A 19847-nucleotide genomic window follows, 5' to 3' on the forward strand; every position below is an offset into this window, starting at 1 on the left:
ATTCATTAAAACCCTTCATTCACAAAAATCCTAGAAAATCTTTGACATTTCCACTACAGCTAGATTTGTATGGACTTTTTAAAATTTTAATTTACTACCATGAATTTGGATGTATTCTTTAAATCCTCGTACATCCTAATTTAACTACACCATGATTTTAAAATCTTTTAAAATCCACATTCAAACTCCTAATTGACTACACTCTAATTTTAAAGTCTATTAAAATAATATCAAATCGTAGTTTGACTAAGGTGAGCAGTTTTAAAATTCCAGAGTTTTGATATAAAGTTGTGTTTGGTTTTTTTATTATATTCGACTTGAATTTGGTTTTTTGTTGTTTGATTTTAGTGAAATCACAGTTTGGGTTTAGACTTTTGGTTGGGTTTGGTTATAATTTTCTGTGTTGATTAAATTTGATAACTCCAAAACTGATTATTGGTTTGGTTTCATAGGTGAGGGAGATAGAGGGAGAGGGGGAAATTGTGGGTTCAACACTCTCGCTTCCGTTCTTGGAAGGTAATTCTTTACCATTTAAGTCTCATTCAATTTCTGTGAATTTACAGTTTTTGGTTGTTTTAATGGAAAATGGTTTCTGGGTTTTGTTTGTTTTTTGGTGTGGGGGGTGGGGGGTGGTTTATATATGTGTGGAGAAATTTTTGGTGAAATATGGTCAGTATAAGGCTTTTTGGGTTGTTTTGGTTCAACTGGGAGTAGTTGCTGAATTTTTCGTGGTGAGAAAGAGTTTTTATTTTTCCTAAATAGAGTTATTTATTTTGAAATCCCAAATTGAATGAAGACTTTATATATTGCTGTAGCAGTTGCAAAGAAATGAAATGTAATTAGGTGATTACTTTGTTTGTGTTTATGTTAAAATAGAAAATAATTGTTAGATAAGTACTATGTTTAAATCAATTTATCATTGATAATTTAATTGTGTTACCATGGTTCCATTCTTCCGAAATTTCTGAGTTCGAAGCAGATCAATATTTACATTTTTATGTTTAATTTTGGGAAGAAATGAAAATGAGTTTTGCCTTTTTGAGTATTTCATCAGTACTAGCTTGCTGCATATGCTGTTCTCTGGGTGTAAAGATAATTCTCTTCTAAGCAAGCTCGCTTATCTTTGAACTATTTAACTGATTTGTGGTTGCAACAAGATTTTTCCGAACTTTTCCCAGTCTTTTTAACAGTATTAGGTCTCTGTCCTGCATGTCACTAGGCTTATTCATTTTTCAATTCACATTGATCACGGATTTATAGTTGATTGCATTTCATTTTGACTGCTTTAAACGGGTTTTCATCAGCATGTCTGACATGATAAAATCGTGTCTTTTGGATTAATTCAAACAATGTAAACATTTCATTCGTATTCTTGATCGTTGTTAATATTACAGTGCATTTTGAAACCTAAGTTATGGATCTATTAGTTTCAATTTAAACATATTTGGAAACTTAGAGATACGTTTATTAGTTCACATGTATTACTGCTGGAAAGTTAGAGACTGCTGATGATACTAGATTTATCCATACAATTTCTAACCTGCAGCAACGCTTGGGCATCACTTTCTAGTAAATGCTAAATTACACATCATAACAAAAAAACAAAAAAACAAAAAAACAAAAAAACAAAAAAAAAACAAAAAAGAGTTTCCAAAGAACTATCTAGGATATACTTCGGTGATCAATGAAACCTCATTTTTTGGTGCTTTGACAGAGCTGTTCTTGGATCGATCCGACCCGGTTGTCATCACCTCTGAACTATTCCTCCATCCCAAAGACACGTCAGATCCAATGTTGCTATCCCTGAAAAATGCTGGTTGTGGGGGTACCGGAAGTGTGACTGAGTAACTATTAAGCATTAGAACAATAGCATTCATGGTTGGCCTATCAGCTATATTTTCTTGCACACACAGTAACCCAATGTGGATGCATCTCACTATTTCATTTCTTGAACCATTCGTCAATGTGGGATCAATTAGATTTGAAGTTGTCCCTTCCCTCCAACATATCCATGCCTGCAACGATTGTAAAATTTGTAGAAACATAATTAGGGGTTTAATTATTTTTCTTGGTTGCAAGATGCATATTGTTTCAAGTACTTACATAGCTTAGAAGATCCTCCACATTTTGTCCATGACGAAAGCAATTATTTTTTTGACCGCTTACTATCTCCAAAACTAAGACACCAAAACTATAAACATCTGACTTAACAGAAAAGTGCCCATGCAGTACATATTCTGGAGCCATATATCCACTGCATATCAATAACAAGAATAATGTTGTTTTTAACACTGACATATTGAATTATTGATATAGATTTACACAATTCTAATACAAGCCATGTAGACTCATCAAGTACTTACTAGGTCCCCACAATTCGACTGGTGTTGCCTTGTGTTTGATCAAGCTCGAACAACTTTGCCATGCCAAAATCTGATATTTTGGGGTTCATTTCTTCATCTATCAATATATTACTAGCTTTGAGATCACGATGAATAATTCTAAGCCGAGATTCCTCATGAAGGTAAATAAGTCCTCGAGAAATGCCTACAATGATTCTATGGCGCCTATTCCAATCCAATTGTGCGCGCTTGATTGAGTCTGCATGTTCAATTAAATTGAAGAATATAATGTTTGTTGTATGTTACATAATGATAAAATTTTGAAGTTAAAGCCAAAAAGGACAAGAAGATCACTGATGCACAAATACCAAATATGATGTGGTCGAGACTTGCATTAGGGACAAACTCATAAATAAGAAGCCTTTCAATTCCTTCCAAGCAGAAACCCAAGAGCCTAACTAAGTTCCGGTGTTGAAGCTTTGCCACTAACAAGACCTCATTTTTAAACTCCAAATCTCCTTGTCCAGAATTTACGGAAAGCCTTTTCACTGCTATTTCTTCTCCATTCAATAACCTACCCTGGAAGAGTATCAAAACAAAAAGGTTTGCATTGGTGTTGCCCGTGTGATGTTGTTAAGATTTCAAAGGGATGTTAGGTTTTATCACAATAAGCCGGCCTCGGTGTTACTAATGGTGGAATAATTGTTATGTTGTATTTTATCGTCAGGTATGAAGTGAGATTTTATATTCTTCAATAGATGTGTTATATATATATATATATATATATATATATATATATATATATATATATATTACCTTATAAACAGAACCAAATCCTCCTTGTCCTAGTTTATTGGCTTCAGAAAAGTCATCTGTGGCAACTCTAATGGTGTCAAAATTGAATTGCAAGGATTCTGCCCTTCCCATTTCGTCCGCGTCTTCTCCTAGGGTACAGATTTAACAAAATTTACGTAAGTTCATATCTAAAATAAATAGATCTAGATGCTGTAACAGTAGTAGGCTTCTCCACTTGAAGGAAATTGAGTTAAATGTTGCTGTGTTTATTTTGTCACAGTATATACGTACCTGGAACTAAACTACTTTGAAGCTTTTTACTTGCCTTCCGTACTCTTAGACAAAAGCACATTAACATAACTAGTAACAAAGAAGCAATAATTGGCACGAAAATAATGATGACAGTCTGAGATTTGTTGCTCTTCGATCCTGCAAAGTAAAATCAGAAATATATATATATATATATATATTTTTTTTTTTTTAGAAAACCTCGACGGTATGAGGGGAAGAAATATATCTTTTTTCATTGATCAATTAAATGGAGACCAGTGTAAAGCAAATTACTAGAGTCATAGGTGTATGTAATGGAGTGTACATACATCTACGTTGTGCATACGTACCTTGTGAAGTATTTGTGGTATTGTTTGATGGTGGAAGAGAAGATACTGATGGTGGCATTGATAGTGGCACTGGTGGAGGGCCTGGCGGCGATGTCAATGGTGTAAAAGTTGTAGGGTCAATGAAGCTGAAAACCTCGAATCTAAGGTTACAGCTGGGACTAAAAACTCTCCCACCTTCTGTCCCTTCACAACATTGGTGGATATCCACAAAAGCTCCACTTAAGCAATCACTGCACGCTTGCTTGGATATGTCCGGCGTGCACTGCGCTAGTGCATACACTGTTTTGGAAGTTGGGACACTTGCGTTTCCGAATGCAAACTTCCGAAGAGAACCACCAGCTGCAGCCTCACTTCTTATCCTGTCCACTACCTTCCTCAGCTCTTGGTTGAATCCATCCAGGCCCGACGACGATATTTTATTAGGATTCTGCACATAGAAAGAAGGACTAGTTTCCATAACGCCATAGAAGAAGCGGTTTGAGTAGCGTAGCATGCATTCGTCGTGCCAACCAATTGCTTCCTTCTGATTAGGGCAACGCTGAGGCAGAGCATATCGGGAGTTATTTAGGCAGGTGCGGCAATCTTCCGCCATGACATCTGCCCTACAAAGTCCGATTGCATAAATTTGTTCGTTCGACGAGTTTTGACTATAGGATGCATTGTAAAAACCGTACCCGTTGCTGTTTTCTTCGGAGGGCAGGGAGGAGAGAAGGCGGTTGAGGTTTGTCTGATAGGTAATATTGGTGGTGTAGTTTCCATTCTCATTTACACAGAAGTGGTGTAGAAAATCTGGAACTTGACCAAGGGCTTGATTAATCATGAGAAGCAGAATCGGATAGAGGCAGGATAGAAATCTCGAGGAAACCATTTGTTTGATATTTTTGCTGAAATTGGTTTGTAAAAGGGGATTATAAATTTAGAATTATGACAGAAAACTTGCTAGATTTCTATATATGAAGAATGAAGTCAAAGAACATCTCACTTTATGCTATGCATGTGATGAGGATATAAGGTTGATAGAGATGGGAGTGGTGGGCGACATGCTAAATGAATCAAAGTCGTCGTTTGGCTGGTTAAATTTCTACCGTGATTGGCACGCTGGGAGTACTGGTCCCAAAACAACTCTTAGTCTTTCTCTTACACAAAATCACTAGACTTATTGCAATTACCTAAACAAGAATGAATTAATATTGCACCATTGAAAAGCAAAAATGAAACAAATAAATGCTAAATTACACATTATAATTTCAAAAGGGTAAATTACATTTTAACGCTCAGGTTTACAGTCAGTTGCAATTTTATACAACATGTTTAAAATATTTCAGTTTCATACATTTACTTTTATTTTATTTCAATTTCGTACAACCGTTGATTAAACTGTTAAATAAACTATTAAGTGATGATGTGTCATGAGTGGAGTCCATATTTTGCTGATTTGGAATTCAAATTTTGCCACGTGGGTAACAAAAAAAAAAGAATATCTGAAATGCTAAGGGTGAGAGGTGAAAATTTTAATTGTGACGATAACACAAGTGGTCTACCACGTGTTTTAATAGAAGTGGTGAAAAATTTTATATTTTAAGTTATTAACATTTTAACACACATACCCAAACACGTGATGCACAAAGCGCTGAAGAAGGAGAACGGAGTGCAGACCCAATCGCCGTCGCGACATCGCAATCGACCCAATCGCCCAAGAGGAGAAGGAGATGCTGAAAAAGGAGATCGGAGAGCATGGAGACCCGATTGCCAACCATCACCACGATCGCTTCTCTCAATAGAGAAATGGCTGCCGTGATGAGGTTATCGATACTGACGTGGTTCAAATTTCAAAAAATAAATAAAAGAAATTAGGAAATCGAAGATGGAAAATGGAGAGAATTCTGATATGGGTTTTTAAGATTGAACAACTTCTGAAGAACCCAGAATTTAATTTCCATTTTTGACGTAGGAATTTCAAGAAATGGAAAGCTTTTTGTTGGTATTAGGTTTTGCCAAAAAAATTATAAATTAATAAAAAGGGGAAGCAAGGGTCTTGGATCCTTATAACAAGGAAGATGATCAATCATTAAGAGAAATCAAACTCCATGGGAGGTGGGAGGGCTCTGGAGATTTTGGAGACAATGAAGAAGGTGGGAAGGCTCTGGAAATTTTGAACACCCAGAAAAGAGAAGACTCAGATTTGAGAAGACACGCTTCGTTTCTCGAGCGGGAAGTAAACAAGTTCAGCCACATCCAATTTGGTGAAAGTGTTTCCTGGGATTGGCCGAGAAAAGTGCTGCGCTTGGCGGCCTTCTTGTCATTATGGATGTTGAAGTCGTAGATCTGGGGCCATGGATTCGTTGTCGTGGATGAGAAATTCTAGCTTCTCCGTTCTCCTTTTTCAAATCAGCAAAATATGGACTCCACACGAATTTTAACAAATTATATTTATTTTGGGCTTTTGGGGTTGTTTGGGAGTGAGCTGTTTAAAAAAAAACAACTATGAAAAAAAAACTGTGAGGGTTTTAGGTGTTTGGTAAACTGAAAAAAAAAAGTTTATTTTGGAAGCTGCTGTGAGAATAAGCTGAAATCAAATGAAAAGCTGAAGTAGCTATTTGCAGCTTTGGAAAACTGGTTTTTTTTTTCAAAGCACAACGAGCTACAGTGCTGATTTAATGAAAATACCCACTATCAGACTGCTTTTTTTTTTTTTTTTTTTTTTTCCAAAAGCACTTTTACAAAAAAATTTACTAAACATTTTGCTGATTTATTTCACAGCCGCTTATTCTCACAACAATTTTTTTTCAAAGCACAGCAATACCAAACCAGCCATTTGGATGATGAGAAAGATTGAAGCTTTGAATGTTTTAATGAATACAACGAGTCATGGTGCACGAAGTTTAATTCCTTATTTTAAAGGAGATTTGTTTTTGGTCGGTGAGGTAAGCAGATATATATCATGCACGCGGAGGATGAATATTAAATTTCTGCTGTTTGCTTCCCTTGCCCACTTGAACCTTTCCGGTTAGTCCTTTCTAATCTTGATTAGGGAAAATAAGCATTTGCCTCATTACTATATAAGTAATGAAATGTGGTGTTCTGCTGTCAAGCTTGTTTCCACGTCACCTTTTCTTATTTGGTAGATCGGGTATATATATATTAATTTATTTATATCAACACAATGCATGTGACAAAGATTAGTGATAGAAAAAAGGTTGATAGAGATGGAAGTGGTGGGCGACATGCCAAATTAATCAAAGTCGTCGTTTGATTGGTTAAATTTCTACCGTGATTAGTGCTGGTCCCCAAACGATGGTCCTTTGACTCAAGAAAAACAACTCTTGGTCACTTACACAAGGTCCATAGACTTGTTGCAATTACCTAAACGAGAATAAATTGTTGCACCATTGAAAAGAACAATGAACCAAATAAATGCTAAATTACACATTGCAATTGTTAAAAAAATGCAGTTTCCATCTTAAGGAGCTATTTAGGATATACTTCGGTGATCAGTGAAACCTCATTTTCTGGTGCTTTGACAGAGCTATTCTTGGATCGACTCGACCCGGTTGTCATCACCTCTGAACTATTATTCAATCCCAAAGACATGTTAGATCCACCGGTACCATGCCTGAAAAATGCTGGTTGTGAGCGTACCGGAAGTGTGACTGAGTAACTGTTAAGCATTAGAACAATGTGGATGCATCTCATTATTTCATTTCTTGAACCATTCATCAGTGTGGGATCTATAAGATTTGAGGCTGTCCCTTCCCTCCAACATTTCCATGCCTGCAACGATAGTGAAATTTGTAGAAATATAATTAGGGAGAAATTATTTTTCTTGGTTGCATTATGCATATAGTTTAAGTACTTATATAGGTTAGAAAATCCTCCTCATTCTCTCCATGACGAAAGGAATTACTTTTCTGTTCGCTTACTATCTCCAAAACTAAGACACCAAAACTATAGATATCCAACTTAACATAAAAGTGGCCATGCATCGCATATTCTGGAGCCACATATCCACTGGATAGCGATAACAAGAATAATGTTGTTTTATCACTAACATATTGGATTATGGATATAGATTAACACAAGTATAATTGATAAATGAATTTTATATTATATATTTTACCCTATTCTTCGTATATTTTGGTTAATATTTTGGAAGAATTTTGATACTTTGAATTGTATTTTTAATATAGGACTTTTGACTTCCTTTGGAGCAAAACGTGGTCAAATGGACGAATGTTGGAGTAATTCCAGTCAGAAGACGTTCGTGAGTCACTTAGCTTGATCGTATCAAAATTTAGGATTTTTCCACCAAGCGGTTATTTTCTGGTGATAAAATAAAGGAGCGATGTGAGGTGCTGGAAAATGACGTTTATGGGCTTAAATTGTGTTTTTGGAGCCCAAGATGACCTCAAATATTTTCATGGAATTCTAGAGATGTGTTCGGAACATCCTGATCTTTAAAACAAGCTAACTTGGGCCGGATTTGGAGGAGATCTGAGGCTAAAACGTGGTTGGACAAGTACTTGGCAGATTCTCCTAGTTTAATTAGGGTTTTATTTTCTAAGATATTTTATTATTTTTCTTAGTTTCCTAGTTGGAATAAGAAACCAATGTCTTAGGGTTTGTGGAGGGCTGAGAAAATGTATTGCTTGGCCGTCTACAGTTTTTCACTACGCTTATTATTATTCAACTTCAGAGACAAAGAACTTTGCTAGGGTTCTGGGAGATTTTATACTTTAAGGTGTTTTCATTCATTTTCTTCTTAATAATATTTTCTATGTTTTCAATTATGAATATGCGTAACTAATTCCTCATGCTAGGGCGAAGCCTTGAAACTTAGCATGAATATGTAATTTTTATTTAATTGCTTATGATTGATTGCATGCACACTTTGAATTATTGATCACTATTTTTAAACTATCTAATTGTCTTGATGACTGGCCACCATTAGGATATTTAGACAAGTGATTGGATGCAATTCGGTCGGAATATCACCGGAGGATTGAGTATTGCTTCTTGTGATTGATAATTGTAATTTCATCTAAGGCGAATATCACGTTCTTAGGGGTTGCATGGTTCTTCAAAAGGTTTTCATAAAACTTAGTGAGCCTTGCATGTTCATATTTGATCTGAATATCACAGACGGATTGCATAATAGATATACGTTCTTGCTTGAATATCACAAGGAGAAATATATTAGGAAAACCTAACCTTCGAAGTGGCATGTGTAAATCATAAGTAATTGGTAGAAATTCATAGGATTGCTAGGTGATGGTGGAACCCTAGTGTCTTTATAAATTGGTATTTAAAACTCTTTTCTTCAATTATATTAGTTTTTGTTTAAAATTCGTTTTTAATATTACCCAATCTCAAACTCTCTTTTCTCAAGTTTTAATTCTAAGTATTTAATTAGGAATTGTTTCTACATAAATTGTCCAAATAGTCCTTGAGGAGAACGACCTTGCATGAGCATCTATACTACAACATCCTTGTATTCTTGCAAGTATTTCATGTGATTTTGACCCTATTTGCATAGACGTTAAAAATCCTATCAATAATATAAGCCATTTAGCCTCGTCAAGTACTTACTAGGTCCCCACAATTCGACTAGTATTGCCTTGTGTTTGATCAACCACAAACAAACATTTCTTCTACAATTCCAAACCTTCTTACTAAGAAAACCACAAAGAAATTTGCCAGAAGTCTAGTTTTCCGGTGCTGGAATCTCGACTTAGATTGTTGAATCCTGGTGAAGTAAACGTTCGTAGAACTACAAGCACATAGTAGGGATGAAATTATATGTCAAGGAGATTGCGGTACGCAAGCCTCGATCTTCAGTTTGTCTGTTTAATATTATTTCGCTTTGTTCATACTGTTAAATTATTTGTTCACATTTATTATTTTTTAACATATATAAATTTATGATTGATTATTGATATTTATCAAACGCAAGGTTGCAATACTGGGTGATGCTGTTTGAATTTCGTTTTGTTCATACTTTGTTAAATTATTTGTTCGCATTTATTATTTTTTAGCATATATAAATTTATGATTGATTATTGATATTTATCCAACACAAGGTTGCAATATTGGGTGATGTTGTTCAAATGGACAAGGCCGTCCCTAAGATTTCGGTACAAAAGTGAATTAGAGGCCTTAAAAATTGCGAATTTTTTTATTTTTTCATTTTCAGATGTGATTTCCATAAATTGTAATAGCACAAACAGGCAAGCCTCGAATCCATTCATAGGCGGATATAGAGAAGCCTAAATATCACTTGTGCTAATAATTGATTTTATAATTTTCTACACATATTACTATAATAGATATATGTATGTAAAATTGAAAAAATCAGGGCCCTTCTGATTTGGAGCCTTGTATAGTGGCATCACTTACATACCTATAAAGCCGGCCCTGCGACTGGTAACTTAGTTACGCGGGGAAGCCCAACAACTAAAAGAGTCAAGTGCGAATCTGTAGGAGACGATAAATGAATTGAAGGTATGTGTGGGTTTTTCTTCAGCTTCTCTTTTATTTTAAGGTATATGAATATGCAGTTCGTGTGAGAAGCTTTGTTCACTTAACTGCTTGAATAATTGAGTGGAATGTGGATGCTTTTGTGTAGGTAAAAATGGCGTCAAACGAGTGTAAGTTTTGAAGAAAGTTGAGGTTGCATTATAAAACTAATTGACAATATGAGGAGTAGCCCAATTTTTTATAAGACCTTGCATAGTTTGGTTCTTCACCGATGTGAGACTTTGTCCTCACATTCTCACAAGTCTCCTTAAATGCGGCGAATTTTTAAGCCCAACATGTGGACAACACAAATGGGATGACATGGAGCACTTGTGGCTATTGGATTTTTAAGCCTAACATGTGGGCAACACAAATGAGATGACGTGGAGCACTTGTGGCCATTGGGCTTCACATGTGGACAACCTGCTCTGATACCATAAAGAAAGTTGAGGTTCCACCATAAACTAATTGGCAATATACGGAATAGCTCAACCTCTTATAAGTCCTTGCATAGTTTGGTCCCTCACTGATGTGGGACATTATCCTCACATCCTCACAAGTTTACCTTACACTGCCGGTCCTAAGCTCAAATAAAGGAGGCCAAGGAGGCGGTTAATTAAATAGTCGATAGCCGGCACTCCATTTTTCACATTGAATCTCTATTACAAAGTCTAATATACTTATAACACGTAAATTAGTAATATCAAATAATGATGCGAGTCCCACTAAAAAAATTTTAGGCAGTGCTTCTCTGCCTGTACAGTTTAATGTTCAACATTGCTAATCAATGGTGCTACATATTCTTTGTTGGAAATTCGAGTCCGCGACCAGAAAGTCACTCGAAAGTGGGTTTTGTGTTAGCTTTCCTTCGTCTCGGCCTAATTGGGTGCTGCTCAAATTAAACGTGTAGGAAATATAGAGAAGACCTTGACTCCATCTTTGGTCCCCATTCTAGATGGTTGCTTGACAATTTTGTTATTGGTTTTGTTTGTGGCTAGAGAAGTATAGACAAAAGGGGAGTAGCAAAAGTCAGGGAACTTTTGTTTTGCTTGTTTCTCCCCCTTCATTCTTTGGCACTAATATTTCAAGGAGAAGAACTTACAAGGCTTTAGTGATCTTCTTGTTGAGAGTATGAACCTTATATTAGAAAAATAAGAGACTTCACATATGCTTATAAGCAATTGGGTTATTCGTCATATGCCAATTGGTTTTATAGTATAACCTCAAATTTCTTTATGATATTAGAGTAGGATGCCCCGCGTACAGCCACATGTGGTCCATGTCATCCTGTTAGTGCTATCCATGTATATATATATATATATGCATTTATATACCTAAGTTCCCGAACTCAAGAATTTGCCTTTTACGGACGGTCCAAACAAAATTTCTTTTTTAGCATCGTCACGTATACAGTTCTAATATACCTAGCTAGTCAATTAGTATTTTTTTTAGTACATCGATATTTTTTACATTAATGGGAGAGGGAGTTCGGCTAAGGCACACAATTGGCAGTCTAATTTGGTACCGAATTCCTCACCCATGAGATTTAAACCTAAGATCTCTTACTTCCAAGTAAAAAAGAACACCACCAAATCGTAGTACTGAGTGACTCATCAATTAGTATTTTACCAACAGGAAAAAAGAAAACTAAGCTCTCGTCTAGTGCTGCTTCGAAAATTCTTTCACTCCAACATTATCCATTTTGTATGCATACAATCTAATTAAACTTATCACCTCGGTTAAATAGTATAAATCAGAAAGCTGGATGCTCTTTTTTCTAAACAAAAGCAATAAAGTCCGAGCCACTTGTGTGACAGATCTCATATTTACTGATTGTAAGTTATAGTATACAGAAAGTTGAGAATAAGTAACTGGACTACTCTTTATATTACTAATTAATTTTATAGTAGAATTTCAACTTTTTTCATACTATTTCTTCACAGATTTTTCATTGACCGGTGTAGAAAAAAAATTGCAGGCACTGATTGAGATATATATGTTATGCATGAACATGAGAACAATTGATTCCATTAGCAAAGATATATATATATTTTTTCCAATGATGATAAAGTAAATGAAAGTCTCCGATTGATATAGATGTAGTGACAGTACATTAATCACAAGTAGCGAACGAGGAGATGGGCGTGGAAGTCGTTTTGATAATTGAATATCTTCTCTTAATTATAATTTATAACTAAATGGAGCTCACACATGAAGATGACGACTTGTTTGAATGTACTTTTAGAATGACTAAAAATGTTTTTAAAGAAAATGTTTTTAGGTTCCAAAAGCACTTAAAGTGCTTTCTACAGTTATGTGCTTCTTCCCGGAAGCACTTTAAGTGATTATCTAGGATTTACTAGCATTTTTACTAAGGATTGTTTTCAAAAATATTTTTACCAAAAGTGCTTTCAGTTATTTTAAAAACACATCCAAACAAGCTTGATTTATTACAGTAACAAAAAACAATCATGTTCCTCCTAAAAATTTTGACAGAGTATTGCTTATTAATGAATACAAATTGAGTAGACTAAAGTAAGCCCCAATCTTTTTTTTTTTTTGGTAGAATGGGAATTATATTACCTAGGCTAAGAAGCCAAACATACATAAAAAGCCTACCACGAGGCAAGCAAACAAAACAACAAAAGCGAAACCAGATAGCAGAGGGAGTTACAAGGAAGACATCATAGCCACGCTAATCCGTCACCCACTCCACTGCTTATATTCCTTCACGGAGGACAGGGTAAACCATCATTTTGAAGCATAAAAACTAACGAAGATGGGGGTCGATTGACCCAAGAAACCTCGCACACCTCTGCGCACCTCTGTGACGCCAAGAAGTCCACCAACATGTTGGCTGATCTTGGAATCCAAGACCAGAGACAATCTTGAAAAGACTCCCCTAACCGTTTAGCATGCAGTAAAGCAAGGTAAGCCTCCCAGCTGCCATTCTCAATCGAATTCGACAGAGAAGTAATAGAGTTGTGAGAATCATATTCAACAACAACCTGTGTAAGTCTCAAAACAAGTCCACATTCACATCGTTTGAGGATTGCAACGGCTTCAGCAACACCCACCGATGGAGCGCGAATAGCATGCCTTCTTGCAGCGACAAAAGAACCCTCAACATCCTTAATGAGAATCCCCACAAAACTGTAACATGTCCGAACTGACCAACTAGCATCAACATTTACTTTTAAATAGGGCACGGTAGAGAACCATGTAAGCCCCAATCTTTTGTCCTACAAGAAACCTAATTCTTGACTTACAAGAAAAACCATAAGATAATAATAAGCAAGAAAACTCATTTTCAACGAGGTAACCAAATTATTCGAAATTGTTATATTAATTTAAGGGAGGGAAAGTTTCGAACTCAATACACACAGGTAGACAACCAACACATTATCCACTATCTTCACATCACATCGCTTAGGTAGTTTGATCATCCCCACTTACGCTTTCAGCGTCTACTTCGCTGAAGATATGTGATCGCCTTGTTGTGCCTTGACCCATTCGTTAGTGCGGAAACGAGATTCAAATTACAACCTCACCAAATCACACTCAGTTGAACAGAATAAAATACAAGAAATAAAGACACTGAGAAATTTACGATGTTCGGCTAAAACATGCCTACGTCCCTGGAGAGATATTGCTCTTCACTATGAGAATAACAGTACAAGTACACGTAAGTTAAATCAACATAATTCAATCCTAATCCCTTGCACACCCACTCTAGAATTTTCTCAAGAGCCTCACTCTACCCCAAGAGTTATTTCACTAGAATACTTTTCACTCTAGCTCTTTTGATTTTCTCTCAACCCATGTTCAACCTTTCCTATGGAAGAGCCGAATGCTCTCTCCACCTTGGATGCTTTTCTGGTGCTTACCTTCCCGCTTTCTAAGCATACTAAATGCACAAATATTGCATCTAGTTATAGGCATACACTAGCAACTATGCCAACAACCAAGACAAAAAAGTCTTAATTTCACATGACATAATCATCACCTAGCCTACCTAGCATGCACCAAAGTCTATACCTAGTCTATAAAGTACAACTTTGCTTGTGGCAGTCACCATGTCTTCAATTGTTGTCAACACATGACTCATAATTACTCACAAATGTATGAGCCAAACACAACAATCTCCACATTGGCGAATACACCATGCAAAAATCCTTGCACCCATCACCAAAGCCCATTGGCCTTAGGTACCAGCATAAACACCCTGAATCCACCTCGTTGGTCCTGTTCCAATTCAGTCACTGCTAATGCATGTGCAGCTGCTGCAAGCTAAAAATCACCATTTAGCTTCAGACAGGATCTCGACACATCCTCGTCTCCTCCAGCAGGTTTTCCTCCTCTTCATTGTCTGCAACCTGGAAACTTGTCAATGCACCCTGTTTGTACCATACTTAGGGCCTCCGTATTTAAATCTCGTATAAATACTCGGGGGACTCAAATGTAATTATGTAATAAAGGAATGGGCAAATATGTAATAAGTGAGGAGCCTTTATTTTATAAAAGGACTCCTCACTCTTCTCATTAGGGGAGGCCAATTTCTTAGGCCATAGGAGAGAGCTCTCTCACCCTCAGAAGCTCTCTTCCTCACATACAAAGCCACAAGGCTCACAAACAGAGAAATACAATATCAGTGTGGACGTAGCCCAAACATTGGAGTGAACCAAGATACATCTTGCGTTTTTTTACTTTCTTGCAAATTCACGGTCAGATTTACGTTGTTCCAAGACCCCTCCGGTTTTGTGCATCAACATTTGGCGCCGTCTGTGGGAATCGACACAAAAAATCATGTCGATTCTCTTTCATTTTTTTTCATCTCACCACCGTGGATTTGCAAAAACCCAAACCCAAAGCACAAACATCTTAACACTCTTAACAAGACACATCATCCCAGCCAATCAAATGACTCCCCTCTTTCCTCTGTGTCATGAGAAGCCTCACTAAACGCGTGACAGAAGAGAGAGAGAGAGGTCGGGCGAAAAAGATGGGTCGCAGCTCCACATTTCAGTCTATAGGTCGTACCGACGTTGCTTCTTCTTGGTCATCTGGTTGCCGAAGTCTCAGCAGGTGATGCTCTGTTTCTCGGTCATCTGGTTGCCAAATTCTAGGAAGTCGTCTGCACCGAAGCACGGCATCGACGCCACCCGCTGATACCAAGGCGACAACAGCTGAGGACTCGTCAGATCAGGGCCCTACGACCAGACTTTTTGATGGATCTCGAGCCAAGAACTATGGATAGCGTCAGATCAGGGCTCTACGACGCTCCCTTCATAACTCGCCCCGCCGCTGTGAAATCAAATATGCTGGGTCTACTGCCCCTGCTGCAAAGGCACAGGTTGCAGAATGGCCACCAATTCGTTCCTTCCAAAAAAAATTCAATGGTTTCCGTTCCTTCGAAAAATGATGATGATACTGAAGGCAAGATGGGAGCATGGTGTCTATATGTTAAGGTCAGCATGGATGGTGCACCGTACTTGAGGAAAGTTGATCTGAAAACCTACGGTAGCTATCTGGAGTTATCTCTAGCTATGGAAAAGATGTTCAGCTGCTTTACAATCGGCCATTGTGGCTCACATGGAGATTCGAGAGACGGATTGAGCGAGAGTCGATTGGATCTTCCACATGGTGCTGAATATGTCCTCACCTATGAAGACAAAGATGGCGATTGGATGCTAGTTGGTGATGTTCCCAGGGAAATGTTTACCGACTCATGTAAGAGGATGAGGATCAACTTGGCACGATGACAGCGCAGAAGATGCCCACCAACTTTCATCATGCATGTTCCCCTGAAAAAACTACAGGAAAATGAGCAATTAATGCACAGCAGCCCAAGCTCTTTATTGATTAAGGGAATCAACTTGGCATGATGACATCGCAAAAGATGCCTACAAACTTTCATCATGCGGTGGTGATGAAAGCAAAAGCAGAAAGCAAAAGAAGATAAAAAGAAGTAGACATAATTGCGGTGGTGATGGCATGCATAAAAAGGAATTATGGGCGTGACCCATTGAGCAGATGATCGATTTTATTTTCGAATGATGTAATTTATTTTTCTTATCTTTTGGAGACATCTGTATAAACCCCATCAGAGGGTTAAAAAAAAAAGTACGTCCAGTACTCCAAAATTATTCGGCAACCTGCCGCTATTACCACCCACTAGGTGATCAAAAGTACGTCCAGTACTCCTAAAATTATTCGGCAGCCTGCCGCTCTTATCACCAACCAGGTGATCAAAAGTACGTCCAGTACTACAAAAAATTATTCGGCAGCCTGCCTCTATTATCACCAACCAGGTGACTAAAAGTACGTCCAGTACTACAAAAAATTATTCGGCAGCCTGCCGCTATTACCACCAACCAGGTGATCAAAAGTACGCCCAGTACTCCAAAATTATTCGGCAGCCTGCCGCTATTACCACCAACCAGGTGATCAAAAGTACGCCCAGTACTCCAAAATTATTCGGCAGCCTGCCGCTATTATCACTAACCAGGTGATCAAAAGTACGTCCAGTACTCCAAAATTATACATGAGCATTACTCATGTCAATCATACATAAACATTCATGAGCATCACTCATGTCAACCATACATAAACATTCATGAACATCATTCATGAGCATATCACTCATGTCAACATTCATGAGCATCACTCATATAAACATTCATGAACATCACTCATGTCAATCAACTTCAAAAACTTCATTTACAGAGCTCCAGCTTCAAAGCTTCATTTACAGAGCTTCAAAAACTTCATTTACAGAGCTCTAGCTTCAAAAGCTTCATTTACAGAGCTCCAGCTTCAAAGCTTCATTTACAGAGCTCCAGCTTCAAAGCTTCATTTACAGAGCTCCAGCTTCAAAGCTTCACTTTCAAAGCTTCACCTACAAAGCTTCAGTGCATGGTATACAAAGACCGTCTCCGAACAACCGCCACTTCAGCCCATACATGGATTAAATTTGAAGTCTCCAGCCAATAGCCTCTATTGACTGAAGACTTGGGGGACTACACTATGTACCATATATTGGGCCTCATGAAAAATACTCGGGGGACTTAACCCATTATTCATGTATTGAGGAGCGAGCCTTTATTTTATAAAAGGGACTCTCTCACTTTCATTAGAGAGCACCCATCACTTATGTATTGAGGAGCGAACTCTTATTCTATAAAAGGGACTCCCTCACCATCATTAGAGAGCATCGCTGCCTGTTGAGCAACCGCCTCGCTGCGAGCACCAACTCTAGCCCATCTTTTTTGTATTGAGGAACGAGCCCTTATTCTATAAACGGGACTCCCTCACCATCATTAGAGAGCATCGCCGCTTGCTGAGCAACCACTTCGCCGCGAGCACCAACTCTAGCCCATCTTTTTTGTATTGAGAGCGAGCCCTTATTCTATAAAAGGGACTCTCTCACCTTTAACGCCACAAGCCGAGCCAACCAAGGCAACATAAGCCACAAGTAGAGCAGCCTCGCAACATGTGCTACTTCTGGTTGAGCATCATTTCGGATTGGGCACCGCCTCATATCGAGTATAAGTTCTAGACGACATCTAGTTACTTCGGCCCACACATGGATTGAATTTTAAGTCTCCAGCCAAAAGACTCTCTTGACTGAAGACTTGGGAGACTACTGTTTGTACCATACTTAGGGCCTCCGTATTTAGATCTCGTATAAATACTCGGGGGCCTCAAATGTAATTATGTAATAAAGGAATAAGCAAATATGTATAAGTTAGAAGCCCTTATTCTATAAAAGGACTCCTCACTCTCCTCATTAGGAGAGGCCAATTTCTTAGGCCATGGGAGATAGCTCTCTCACCCTCAGAAGCTCTCTTCCTCACATACAAAGCCACAAGGTTCACAAACAGATAAATACAATATCAGTGTAGACGTAACCCAAACATTGGGGTGAACCACGATATATCTTGTGTTCTTTACTTTCTTGCAGATTCACAGTCGGATTTACATTGTTCCAAGACCCTTCCGGTTTTGTGCATCAACACACCCATTTCCAGCAACATCCGTCGAGCCAGACAAACATTCCTCACACTTCTCTTCCTTCAGGACCATCTCATCACCTGTGAATCCCATAGCTCCACCTGTTGCAAAAGCCCTGCAACACTTGAGACTAAACATCACCAGGAGAAGTGTTGCTTTGAGTACCTAGAGGGTATACTCGAAGGCTTCCGCCACAAAATTGCTACAACCCGGACCAAGATCATCATTTCTTTTTATCAAAGGATAATTTTTCTTTTTATGCCCGAATTCTTTGCAGTCGTAGCATTGTAGACCCTTGCCTTTGGAACTCGATTTGAACCTACTGTCTCATTCAAATCCTCTTCCCAATTTTCTTCCACGATTCCAACCTTGAACAGCTAAAGCAGTCTCGTGCCCATCATCAACAATGGTCTTCTTCTTTTGTGTATCATAAGACACCAAAGAAGCCTGCACCTGCTCCAAACTTACTGTATCTTTTCCATGCAGTAAGGTTGTCACAAGATTCTCATACGAATCTGGAAGTGAGGTAAGAAGTAAGAGGGCTTTGTCTTCTTCCTCAACCTTAACATCAACTTTCCGCAATTGATCCAAGTATCCGTTGAACACATTCATGTGGTCCATGAGATTCCCGCCTTCATCCATCTTTAGCTTGTATAACTTCCGCTTCAGATGTAACTTGTTGGTCAAACTCTTAGCAATATAGAGTTTTTCCAACTTCTCCCAGAGTGCAGGCGCATAATCTTCATCCATAACATTATTGATAATGTTGTCAGCTATACAGTGTCGAATTGTGCTAACACAACGCGACTCCAGCTCCTCCCACTGATCATCTGTCATTTCTTTAGGCTTCCCATCTTTTCCCTTCGAAGCTTTAGCCAAGCCTTGTTGAGTCAAGACATCCTTTACTCTCATCTGCCAGAGAGTAAAACTGTCTTTCCCATTAAACTTCTCAACTGAAAATGACATGTTTGTAGTCATCATGGTGACAGTCAATGAACCAAAGCTTCCAACAAAGCTCTGATACCAATTGTTGTGCCTTTGCCCGTTCGTTAGTGCGGAAACGAGATTGAGATTACAACCTCACCAAATCACACTCAGTTGAACAAAATAAAATACAAGAAATAAAGACACTGAGAAATTTACGAGGTTCGGCAAAAACATGCCTACGTCCCTAGAGAGATATTGCTCTTCACTATGAGAATAACAGTACAAGTACACATGAGTTAAATCAACATAACTCAATCCTAATCCCTTGCACACCCACTCATAGAATTTTCTCAAGAGCCTCACTCTACCCCAAGAGTTCTTTCACCAGAGACCTTTTCACTCTAGCTCTCTTGATTTTCTCTCAACCCATATTCAACCTTTCCCATGGGAGAGCCAAATGCTCTCTCCACCTTGGATGCTTTTCTGGTGCTTACTTAACCACTTTCTAAGCATGTATTTGGTAATTGACTAACTTGAATCATGTCTTGTTCTTTCGAGCCGTAGTTATGCTTCTTGGACTTCCGTTCGGTTCCGTTGAGTGGTCCGGAATTGAGTTCTGCTTGGATTTCGTTGAGTG

General features: G+C 37.9%; 2 protein-coding genes across 3 annotated transcripts; one reads left to right on the forward strand and one right to left on the reverse strand.

Annotated features, from left to right (window-relative positions):
• Positions 1 to 1443: 1443 nt before the first annotated feature.
• LOC103441039 (cysteine-rich receptor-like protein kinase 29) lies at positions 1444 to 5585 on the reverse strand. 2 transcript variants are annotated; one of them, XM_070806031.1, is made up of 9 exons: positions 5365 to 5585; positions 3821 to 4641; positions 3758 to 3787; positions 3429 to 3566; positions 3159 to 3286; positions 2711 to 2921; positions 2364 to 2601; positions 2104 to 2254; positions 1444 to 2015 (listed from the first exon to the last, which is right to left on the reverse strand). In XM_070806031.1, exons 1-9 carry the CDS (start codon positions 5430 to 5432, stop codon positions 1659 to 1661), a joined length of 2142 nt encoding a protein of 713 aa, XP_070662132.1. In that variant the 5' UTR covers positions 5433 to 5585; the 3' UTR covers positions 1444 to 1658. The 2 variants fall into 2 exon arrangements, with proteins under 2 accessions (XP_070662132.1, XP_028966273.2); XM_029110440.2 differs by having other exon boundaries at positions 3758 to 4641.
• A 9934-nt stretch (positions 5586 to 15519) lies between these two features.
• LOC114827485 (auxin-responsive protein IAA8-like) lies at positions 15520 to 16032 on the forward strand. Its single transcript, XM_029109321.1, has one exon. The coding sequence runs from the start codon at positions 15520 to 15522 to the stop codon at positions 16030 to 16032; it is 513 nt and encodes a 170-aa protein (XP_028965154.1).
• The last annotated feature ends 3815 nt before the right edge of the window (positions 16033 to 19847 follow it).

The sequence above is a fragment of the Malus domestica genome, chromosome 10 (genome assembly GCF_042453785.1).
Source record: "Malus domestica chromosome 10, GDT2T_hap1".
Taxonomy (NCBI): Eukaryota; Viridiplantae; Streptophyta; class Magnoliopsida; order Rosales; family Rosaceae; genus Malus; species Malus domestica.

Bases quoted from the DNA above. Each gene is read 5' to 3' on its own strand.
- LOC103441039 (XM_029110440.2), bottom strand. From the start codon at position 5,432: ATGTCGCGACGGCGATTGGGTCTGCACTCCGTTCTCCTTCTTCAGCGC. The intron at 4,642-5,364 runs GTATGTGTGTTA...AACCAATTTCAG, and splicing joins TTTGTGCATCACGTGTTTGG to CAAAAATATCAAACAAATGG. The intron at 3,287-3,428 runs GTACGTATATAC...TCTGTACCCTAG, and splicing joins TCAAAGTAGTTTAGTTCCAG to GAGAAGACGCGGACGAAATG.
- LOC114827485 (XM_029109321.1), top strand. From the start codon at position 15,520: ATGGATAGCGTCAGATCAGGGCTCTACGACGCTCCCTTCATAACTCGC.